The sequence below is a fragment of the Octodon degus genome, unplaced genomic scaffold (genome assembly GCF_000260255.1).
Source record: "Octodon degus isolate 3935 unplaced genomic scaffold, OctDeg1.0 scaffold00252, whole genome shotgun sequence".
NCBI lineage: Eukaryota > Metazoa > Chordata > Mammalia > Rodentia > Octodontidae > Octodon > Octodon degus.
Genome location: NW_004524828.1, coordinates 2,553,917 through 2,565,941, shown reverse-complemented (window position 1 = coordinate 2,565,941; position 12,025 = coordinate 2,553,917). Strand labels below are relative to the sequence as shown.

Below are 12,025 nucleotides of genomic sequence, written 5' to 3'. Positions count from 1 at the left end.
CTTAGTTACTTAGTCATTGAGACAAAATGTCAGACACCCAAAGTTAAAGGGGAACAGGTTTATTTAGCTCGCAGTTTGTAGAGGTTTCCTTCAGTCATCAGCTGGCTCCAAGACAGGATGACACAGGGCAGAGGAACGCTAGTTTATGGCAGCTGAAGACAGCAAAAGCAACAAGCCAGAGAAGACTCTTTTTGCCCCTTATACTGTGTGCAGCGTACCTAGCCATGAATCAGACACAAGTTCTAGATTCACCCTCCGCCAGCCCTCATGAATATGTGAGGCTTTGGGGGCTTTGTATACATAATTTTAAATTTCCCACTGAAATACCTAATAATTCACAACAGTGCAAATTAAGACAAAACTCAGGAGTCAGTATGTAGTCGTATATCCCTTTCTACTAACCAATCAGTTTTCTTTCTGTTTTTAGAAGTCTACATGTGTACAGCATTAATTACATTTTTCAATCCAGCTTCATGGGTAGTGTGGAAAGACAAATGATTATCTATCTTTCTCTTTCTAGAGTTGTAAATCTTCTTGATCATGATATTCATTATGTTTATGAGGATTACTCAACTGTAAGCTCAGTGAGAGCAACAGAGATTTTGTTTGTTTTGTTTTTTATTTTTTATTTTTTTGCTATTTATTCATTTAGAGATACCCAGTGACTAGAAAAGTGCTTGCTTCAACACATGTACTCATTTACTTAATGTAATACTTTATTCAGGCAAATTAAGTTTTTTGGTTTTTTTTTTTTGTGACTGGTTCAGCCTGCCCTGGGGGTGGGGCTGGTACTACATGCAGTGCCAGGGATCAAACCGTAGTGCCTGCACTTGCCTGGGCTTGCCTAAGCAGATGCTTTAGACTGTTGAGTTATCTCGCTGGCCCAAAATTATGTATTTGAATTTTATTCAGACATTGAACAAATATTTGTAGAGTATTTGCCATGTGGACAAGTGTCCCAGGGACTGGACACACAATAATGAATAAAGCACTGGTATTGTTTGCCTTCATAGAGCTCATGTCTGAAACCAGTGGTTCCCAGGCTTTTTTGCACATTAGACTCACCCAAGAGTTTTTAATCATCTAACATTCTGATATAATTGAAATCAGGTGCAGACTTGGCCAGGAAGTGGAGAATCTAGATACCTGTATGATCCCTAGGTGACTGTAATGTGAAGCAGAGCTTGTGAAACACTGGTCTTACATCTAAGTCAGACACTGAGTAATTCTAATTGTTGTCATTATTTATATATGATGTGGAGGTCATTTTCTTGGCATATATATCTATAATTGCCCCAGTAGGATTTGTTCAAAAGCATTATATTCATTTGTTTATTTTATTTTTTGCTGTTGTCGATACAGGGTCTTTCTTTGCAACTCCAACTCACAGAGCTCCTCCTGTCTCAGCCATCTCAGTACTGGGATTACAGGTGTGCACCACCATTCATGGTTTCTGGTGGGCACAGTGGTTTTGTTGTTCCGGGGATGGCATGGCATGTGGTACTGAGCTTAGAACTCAGGAGTTTGTAATTGCCAGGAAGGCACTTAGACCACCGAATAATCTCCCCAGCCCCAGCAATTCAAATTATTTACTTGAAAGAGATAGTAGATTATCCTGCAAAAGCCCCCACCTCACTTAAGATGTTTAGTTCTTGTATTACACTCATGTGCTATTAATAACATTATCATTAAACCCTGTATTTTCATGCAAAATAAATACTTCATATGTTAGTTTTGAAAAATTAGTCAACATTGTTCTTTGAAAGATGTTTGAAGATGGAAGTGACAAATTTAACATGTGAGTTAAGAGTTATCCACATGCTTACCTGTCCTTGTTAAATGGAAATACAAATATTGTTTACTTCTATAAGAATCAGTATCACATTAAAATGTACTTTCTGGGGAAACTTCTTGGGTTCCCCTTCTGTCCCTCTCTAGGACAGGAGCTTTCTTTCCCTCAGTAAATATATTCTGCTCTTAAAAATAAAATGAAATCACACCTATAATATTCAATAACGGAACTTAGAAAAAATGGGGTATTCCGATGAATGTCCATTTTGTATCTGTGTATTCAAAGTGGTTAGGATAGATATGTAGTTGCATTCTCTTAATGAATAGAATGATTTGTTCTAATGGTGTTTGTAAATAGGATCACAAGTCCGCATCTTGTACAGCAATTAACCACTAAGAAGAATATATGCAGTGTATTATTTGTTGAAACTGTACTTCCGATTTGATTTGAAACTGTCTCATTGCTATCTGTTTATCAATAAAATTTTTGAAAAAAATAAAACGAAATGAATACAATAAAACATAAAATAAAATGTTCTTTCTACTTATTTCCAAAAGTTTTAATGAGGAATATTGAAGTTTTTGACAGCATGACTATGAATATAATCTATTATTACATTTATAACATGGAGAAAAATGCAACTTTATTTTGCTTCCTGATACAAAATGTTATGTTTATTATAGTTCATTGTTTAAAATGTTCAATTTGAAATGTTCCCTCAGCATAGTAAAACTGCTGCTATTTTTCTTAAACATTATATCTCTTCAGAATATATCTGAAACAGGTACTGGTCCAAACTGATAACTTCTTTTCTTTCATTTCATATATTGCAGCACGGTTGGTATCGGCGTGTCACCACAATCTCATATGTTAGTAGCTTTGCTGAGTTGGCTATGCAACAATGATAATAACCATTGTAAAAAAAAAAGTACTTGTCAAATGTTCCTTCTACCCACAGGTCCTTACAGCCACCGTTTAAAAAATTTCCTCACCTCTGTGAGGTCTATTCCAGTTAATAATTTAGTGCTAATCAGCTGTTATCTGCTGAAAAGGAGATTCTATTTTCAATCACAAGGCAACTGACCTTGCAAGTAAGTTTAATACACGCAGATTTCTTCTGTCACTTCTGAGCTTTTAGTCACAATATTTTCTTGGTTACGCTTAGGTCTCCCCTGTACGGTCTTTCTTTTGTTTCTTATCACTGACTTAATTGTACAGTTGCCTCTCTTCATTAGTTCTTAATTTTGAATTTGTATAGCTAGTTGCAAATATTATTCTGAAAATAATCACATAAAACTAGAGGAACTGAATCATATTTTACATAAAGAATTAATTCAACTATTTTAAAAAGCACTTTATATCTTTGTTCAGTTCATCTAAATTTTATGATTATGAACATTTTTAATAGTGATATAAGCTGATTTCATTGATCAGCAAAAAGATGTAGACTAGATATAAAACCAATTTAAGAATTGCAAGTTTTCTCTTTGGACTAAGGGTCATGAATTGAAAAACAATAATTGAGAAATGAACTGTGGATTGATTGCTATAATTATTTAAGGAAAATTATAAGGTATGTCAGTGAACTTACAAAAATTCAATTTAAATTTAAGACATTTTTAGCAATAAAAATAGACTTTTTTTATTTGTTTAGTACAGGGTCTACAGGGTCTCACTGTGCAGATGGGACATGTACTGACCCTCCTGTTTTCAGCCTCCCAAGTGCTGAGATTACAGGCACACGCCACCTCACCTAGTCTCAGTGGATGTCTCAGCCCCTGTCTCAGCGTGCCCCAGGGGCAGGGCCCTGGTCCCTGTGTCTGCCTAAGCAGGCACTTTGGTCTGGTGACATATCTGGCTGGCCCCTAAAATAGACTTTAAATATCAGAGATGATTTTTGTCTAAATATCCTAAAAAGCTCACATAATTCTTCTGGGCATTGTATACAGCTACCTGGTCAAAGCACAAGGCAAAGAAAAGGAACTTTTGATTTTGTCCATTTAAAAGTTCTATGTAATCTGGACATTATCAAAAGAATAGTTAATATGTTTGAAAATTGTATTCCCTCATTGTAAGCAGTTCCAAACATCTTTGTATGTTAGTGATAGCAGTTCACTTTGCAGATCAATATTCTGATTTTTGCTCCTTTGTTTTAATTATCTTCCCTTGTTTTTTCTCATCAAAATTACAAAGAAGAAATAGGATTTTTATTTTTACAAAGAAATGTAAATGAAGGATAGTGGCAACAAAGAAATACAGTAATTTTTAATTATGTTTTTCACAGAAATGAAAAATTGTTTTGAATTAATAAGCCATTCTTCTGGCAAGAGTTCTTTACTTGGAAGTTTTGTGTATACAATAAAATGTATTTGGTTGATGTGGATTGGTCTAGGCTTTACTGATTATATTTACAAAATTTCAGAATTGCTTTGGGATTAATATATAGTAATTTTGATATTTTAAAATAATCTCAAAGGAATAAATGTAGAGAAAGTTTGATTAACTCTGGTTTAATATAAAAAGTGGTTTTGTGTTAGTATGACTGTTCCAGGCTGCTTTGATGAAAATTGCCTTATGAAAGTAACCTGGATTTTATTAGCTTGTTTTCTATTTAAAATCATGCTATGAGGGAATGATTAAATCAAATGTGAAGTATAGAACAATTTAACAGGCTTAATAGTCTTACAGATAAGATAGAAATGTTTCTAGTATTACTTAAATAGTCAGTAGTGAATTGAGTTGTTAACTTCTTTAAAATCTATGCTATTTTCTTTTTATGTTTCTCTAAAGAAATTGAAATAATGCAGTTCATATGCCAGTTTATAAGAACAATGCTCCGGGAAGAATATTTTTCAGTATCATTATTTGTGCTTTTCAAAGTTGACCTTTTATGCGCCACTAATGTCAATCCCTCTACGGTGTTTGACCTGACAGGGCTGTGATGTTACGTCCTTACTCGTGAAAAGTGAGATCAGACTAAAGAACAATGATGCTTTTACTCAACTTAGAGAATAGATGTGCAGAGTGACCTCTGTGGGGAGACATCTTTGGTAGAGCACTGTTTATCCTTTATACTTATATTTTTAGATACAGATCAAATTTATACACTGCTTTAGAAAGCATGTGCTACATATTATAGATTACAGTTGTATGTATTAGCATGTATATAGGAAACATTTCCTGATTAAACTGTTATAAGTACACAGAAAGGTATCTCTAAATTGATGTTGAATTTTCAGTTCAGTAGCATGTCATTCTTAACCACATAAGGATTATTGCTTTTCTTATCACTTAAGAGGAATAGAATTAGTAGAATTTTTCTTTTAGTTCTTGAAACTTTAAGGGAGCCCTGTGAACTCTCAGAAATTATTTGATGATGCAATGAGGAAAGAAACCTGCCTGAGGTCTATCTGCCTCTTTCTTGAAAATAACTGAATATTAAAGTGAAAAAATTAAAGATATCATGTATGTATCATGTATCTAAAATTTATGCCACTTAAGTTTAGAAATTTACTTTATTAAATTGTGCTATGGAGGAAATAATTATCATTATTAATATTTATAAGAATAATAATTATAAGAACTCTGATATCACTACTGAATTAAAAACTCAAGGTATACCAGAATGTGATACTTGGTATCTGGGGCATAGACAACCAAACATTCAAAATTAATCATAAGTAAAATTATCTCTCTATGAAATTTTCTATTTCTCCCTCTTTCTTGTTCATCTTTCTCCATGTTTCCCTGCTTTTCTTTAAGCAAAAAGTAGTCCAGAAAAAATGTAAATGGTTAGTTGAACATCTGTGCTGAGATGCCTTTTCTTGATGTCTACTCATAAAAATTTAATCAGGAGGTGCCTTGGTAGCCCTTCCTCCTTAGATGCAAATGCTTTGGTCTGACAGTCATGTCCACCATGAAAACAGGAAGGGATAGGACAGTAGCACTATGTCATTATCCTCCTGAGCTATAGCCATGTTTTGTATTTGCAGGCATATAAATCAAAGTTTCCCTGACTTTTTCTTTGCTTTTTTCCCCTTTCTTTTGTACCCTGTCAGTGCTGACATCCCTAGAGAATTAGGATCGGTCACAGAGTGATAGGTGTTAAGTTACACATACAAAATATCTCAAGTTAAAATCAGTATGAGAAGAACTCTAACTTTCATTTGGTTATTTCCTGGCATTAAATCAACTTTTTAACTTCTTTTGAAGAACATACTATTTTCCAGGGTAGGTATGTCTTGCTAACTTTGTACACTCCTTAGGATTTACTTGTACTTATTACTAGGATTTATTGCCATTTTTTATTTTGTTCATATTATAGTTTCATATGGTACCATCTGATGCAAATGAGTATTAGAAGTTCTTCACTTTACACCTATAAAATCATGGGAAATACTTACGAATTTAATAAATGCAAGCTGACTAAAATATATAAGTTATTTCTAGGAACTATATTATTCTATGCAGCTTCTGCAGTCAGGCTCATTTATAGGTAGCTTTGATTATTTTCTCTCAAAAATATACTAGAAATTAAAAGCAGCACATGAGAGTTTTGAAAATTAATGAAAGAATCCCGGTCAATGGGTTCTTACTGAAAACATAAGTTCTGGCTCAACCCAAAACAATATCATCTATTTAAGTCACAAACTATTAAACATGGCAATATTTTACCATTTTTAAAAGTTGTTTCATCAGTAAGTTATCACTCATAGATTTTGTAAAAGAAAGCATTTGACTATGCATTATAATCTTCAAGAAAAGAGCCACAGAGAACCATTTCTTTTCTAGAGCAAGGCTGACTGAAATCTGTCAGTTTTGACATTTCAGTTGTCAGTCATTAGGAAGACAAAGGACTCACTTGAGATATGCCTGCATTTTGCCTATGTCATCATAATTCTCAAGTTCCTACTCAATGAAAAATGTAATTTAGAGCAATATGGATGGGAAGTGAGATTTACACTGAGGGCCAGCCTTGCTTAGATGTGAATGGCTACTTGAACATCTTTGCTGAGGTAACTCTGTAGCCCTTCCCCCCTAGATGCAAATGCTTTGGTCTGGTGGTCATGTCCACCATGAAAACTGGAAGGGGTAGGACAGTAACACTATGTCTTTATCCTCCTGAGCTATATCCACATCTCATATTAACAGGCATTTAAATGAAAGTTTCCCTGACTTTCTCTTTCCATTTTTCCCCTTTCTTTTGGACCTTGCCAGTGCTGACACCCTCAGTATTGATTAGACACCATATTGTGAGAAAGACTGTGTGCTGTGCACAATTCTTTCTGGTAGTTCTCACCAGAAATACATCTTAGTCACTTTAATGCACACAAGATCCATTCCAGGCCAGTGAAAGCTATAGGATTTATTTGCTACCACTTTATACAAAAATTGAGTAGGTATATTTAGTCTTCATTAAAGAAAGCTAGTTTTTAAAATTTATTCATAAATATTATTCGTGTGACTGTGTTACTAACAATAATGTACAGAATTTGAAGGCAAGAGGATTGCTTCAGTGATCGCTGAGCTAGTGACTTTAACTTAATACAACCGTGCTACTTTCATATGGTTTTAGGTTTATCTTAATAAGCCAGCCTTTCTAGAGGAAGATACTGTTCTAACTAAAATGGCTAGTATTCACAAGGTTTATGGCATTAAGCAACTGATTAACTTGCTATAAACGCTAACAAATATGTAAAATAAAATTCTGAATTCATAATATAATAGGGCAAGCTTTTCTTTTACAATAAAAATCAACAAAAGTGTTTTAAATATGGTATACTCACTCATTGTTTTTATCTAAATATTCTCAAAACCTCTAAATGCTCCTTGTCATATATACACTTAAAAAATATGTTGTTCAAATGAAGGACAGTGTAAATCAATGCATGGTAGATAGGTTTCAGTTAATGCCTAGACTGTTCTAAACAAATTTCAAAAGACATAAAACCTTATTCATGTAATAAGTGTTAATTGAATGGTTACAACTCTACTGGTTGTATTTATGGAAAGCTCATAAACAACAAAAAGACACAGCCCCATATAGCAAAAGTTAAAGAGACTATTTTAAAGTCTTAGTATGTTTCTGTCAGGATGTTAGTGAAATATCCCATAAATACTTATCATTCAAAATATGGATTTATCTCAAAATACAATTTTATTACACATGTAAGAAAATTTGTTTCAGGTTTTCAATGTATGTTCTAGACAAATCTGTAACAGAAAAGTAAGTTCCACCTTTCAGAATATGTGCTGTGTAGTTTGGAGACCTTAAAGGGACCATCTCACAGTGTAACTACAGCCTGAAGCCTAAGCAATTTTCTCCTGTTTCAAATGATAGCATTTATTGTCTCCTAGAAATCAGTTTGGGGAATCATGTTAGTCTGCTAAGCACTTCAGATAAGGTAATTCCATGAAGCGTTCCAAGATTATCCCAAGGAATTGCTTCTCAGGCCATAAAATCAGAAATGAGCAGAATATGGCCCGCTGAAGGAGGTTACAGTTTTACAGCCCCTCCCACTGCAGTACTTGAGTCACTCAGTTACAGTTAGCTCTGGACTACCACTCACGGATTGAAAGCACGACAGTCATCACACCCGGGGCTCCTGTCGCCACTGCATGTGTGTCTCTCAGTTGATGATGAGGGTGTCTGAACCAATCCTGGACATGGACATGGGCAACTACAGTGAGGTTTTGGACCCGACTTACACAAGTTTGGAGTTTGAAACAATGCAGATTTTATATAATTCAAATGGTGAGTTCTCATCTGCTTATGAGATATTGAAGGAGTATGTAAGTACATATGCTGGGAGAGTAAAACCTAGCATTCTGGGCTCGTGACTCAATCCTTTACTGCTGGAGAAGTGAAGCCCTGCTTTGTGAGATCACAAATCTGAGCTTTTGTGCTTCTTTCCAGAATTTTAATTAATAATGCTGTGGCTATTTCATGTTAGAGATAGAACAGGCTAGTTTTGTGTGATAAAGTAACAGAATTCTGGCCTGGGCCGGCTAAGAGCCAAACAGGGTAGTTTCAGCAGTAATTTTATTTATTGTAAATCACAGTAATAAATAACATTACAAGATTGGCTGGCTGTGGAAGTATATTTTCTACACAATATTTAACATGAATTATGGAGCAAAGTTTCTCTAGAACACTAGAGAGTTTTCCTGATCATCTCATTCTTTCATTATTCTAGTTCTCAATTGCTGCTGATGAGAAATTGCTTTTAAGATGAGTGTCAAGTCTTAGCACTGAGCACAAATATGAAAAGAAATAAGAGCTTATATTATAATCTCACTTGACAAGCTAATGTTTAGCTACACAAAGCCCTTGGCATTTATCTAGCGTAACATTTTAACTTTAAATAACACATGAATTGTTTAGGGATCCTTTCTTTCTGTAATTTAGTTTGCCATTGACTTTGAATTTACTTGTTTTCTTCAAGTAAAAGTCTTGTTCAAGATAGAATTTAATGGTCAGAAATTCTGATATCTCATAATTAGATAGACTTGAGGAAAGTATGTATGTATGTCTACGTATGAATATTTAGTTTCAGATTTAAAAATCTTCTTGTGCTAGGAATATCTTAATATTGTACTATACTGTACAATCTGACTGATCCTTTGGCTTCAGTTTCAGTAATTGATAGCTTATTAGTGAAATTTTAAAAAATGTTTAAAATGTGTCATTTATGAAGGATAAATGAAATTTTTTTAAAAATTCTAAAATCTAAGCATAAGTAGAATAAAATGAACCTATAGTGAAACTCTTAGGAATTACTATTTGATTAGATGTACTTAAACATACATCTAAACAGAATCATGGCTTTAAAGACTAGATTCCTAAGTGGTAGAATAGATTTACCATAAATATTTACCAATATATGTTAAGACAAGTAAGTTGTATGGCTACTTACCATTGTACTTGTTTTACATACTGATTACTTTCAATATTTCTTTTTCATATATGGAAAAAATCGATCCTAAAGACTCCTAACTTATGTTTAATAGTATCTGTTTTGCTACTGTTACCAAATTAAAAAAAATAAAATTTTAATCTGTAATGTCACAAGATTAACTTTATTTTTTTTAAATTTATTTTTATTTATTTAGTGTGTGTGTGTGTGTGTGTGTGTGTGTGGCCAGCTCAGCCCACCAGGGGGTGGGGCTGGCTGGCATGTGGTGCTGGGGGATTGAACCGCAGTCCCTGTGCTTTGCTTAGCTTAGCTTGTTCTAAGTAGGTGCTTTAGACCACTGAGCCATCTCACCAGCCCCAAGATTAACTTTAAATGCCATTGAGTTTAAATTTTTCCTACATTAAGCCAGGCATTGTGGTGTACACCTATAATCCCAGCACTCAGGAGGCTGAGGTAGAAGGATCATTATGAGTTTGAGGCCAACCTGGGCTCCATAGTGGATTCGAGTCCAGCCTTTGAGAACTTATGTGTCCACCTAGTAAGACCTTGTCTCAAAACACAAAAACAAAACAAAACAAAAAAAATTTCCTTCATTATATTTTGAAATTATATATGACAGTATGTATGTACTGAGAAATATTAGTAATTAGCATATATATATTCATGGAATGAAGTTGAAATATGATAAACCTTAATTTTATGCCTTTGTTGTAGTAGAGATATAATAAAAAGTTATTATCTATATTATATGATTTATAGATTAATATTTTAATCTGCTTTATAGATTTCATAGCTTGAACACATATAGAGCTTTAAATATCATATCAATAATATCAACTTACTGAGAAACTGAACCTATACTGATATTGGAGATTTGAAGCCAGAACTTTGCACATACTAGACAAATGTTCCATCCTGAACCCCCAGCTCTATATATCTATTTTTTAATGCCCCATCCTTTCTAACTAGATATTAGATACCCTCTGTATGCTAGGCGTAATCCTAAGTGCTGGAAAATGAGGAGAAATAAGATAAAAATTCTCTGACATTGGGAAGTTTATAGAGTATATCTAAGATGGGAAATAAATGAGGATATATATATATATTTATATATTTATATATATTTATTTTAGGCAATGCCAGTCATTAAAGAATCAATAAGCAAAGCCCTATGTTTTTCTTCAAGGGTAGATGGGAGTTAGACTCTTAGATGTTTGCTTAGAAAACGTTTCATACATGGGATGGAGAGGCTCAGTAGCGTAAGTATCTGCCTGGCAAGCGGAAGGTACCACGTTCAACCCCCGATACTGCATGCCTTGCTGGCCCTGGAACCCTGGACGTGATGTGCTGACCCTGGAACCAGGCATGGTGGCACACGCCTGTAATCCCAGCACTAGTAAGGCTGAGACACTGCATAGCAAGACCCTATATCAATTAATTAAATAAATTTTAAAAAAGAAAAGCTTTCACACAAAACATGAAATTTGAACACAAATTTGATAGCTGCCACAGAAGACAAGTACAGAAGTTCCAAGATGAGAATTGTTTAAAAACAATCAGAAAAACCTTCAAACAAACAAAAAGCCAAAAAGGAACATGCTGGAGAAGAGTGAATGGGGTAGGAGGGGAGTGGAACCAGATATGGAGAGCGGTGGTTCACTGAGGGCAGAGATTTATGGGCCTTGACATTTTTATTGGCTTTGTTGTCTATCTAGTTACGAGTCATGGCAGAGTTGACCAAGAAGGGTAGCAAGATATGAATTTCTTCCACCAAGACCACTTTTGTGGTTCTAGGTTAATAAATACATAGTAGGGGAACAAAGGTGAAAGTAAGAAAATTAGGTAGGAAGTTATAGCATTTATGCAGGTGAATAATGGTGGTGGGCTGGCTAGAGGGAATCATGCGGGAAGAGTGAAAAGCTGTAGATTAAATGTGTATGTTAAATGTAGTTTACTAAACAACTAAATGGGGGCTTCCTAATTGGTTAGTCTTGAAGGATGATGGGGAGAATGAAAGGAAGATTCCCAAGTTATTGGTTCTAGGGGCTAGATGAGACTTGGCTGATATTGAGAAGATCGGAGGAAAAACAAAATTCAACAGGCAAAATTTAAGTTCTGTTTTTGATATATGAATTTGTGATTCTTGATTTCAAAGTGGAGATTTTTTTGGGGGGGTTATTTTCTTGTTTGCTATCCTAGGGATTAAATCCGAGGAATTTATACTGAGTTACATCTCCAGCCCTTTTTCTCTTGTCTATTTTCTTTCTTTCTTTCTTTCTTTCTTTCTTTCTTTCTTTCTTTCTTTCTTTCTTTCTTT

The 12,025-nt window shown here is 34.4% G+C and overlaps 1 protein-coding gene across 4 annotated transcripts in view; it reads left to right on the top strand.

Annotated features, from left to right (window-relative positions):
- The window catches only part of Hnf4g (hepatocyte nuclear factor 4 gamma), a 146,700-nt gene that overhangs the window by 111,267 nt on the left and 23,408 nt on the right, over window positions 1-12,025 (top strand). For 2 of the 4 annotated variants that reach the window (XM_004646083.2, XM_023706345.1), the window contains exon 1: window positions 8,406-8,546. The exons of the other annotated variants lie outside the window; for them this stretch is intronic. In XM_004646083.2, the coding sequence (XP_004646140.2) occupies window positions 8,411-8,546 (136 nt within the window). In that variant the 5' untranslated portion in view covers window positions 8,406-8,410. Of the gene's footprint in view, window positions 1-8,405; window positions 8,547-12,025 lie in introns of those variants that run through there. 4 annotated transcript variants of the gene reach the window in all.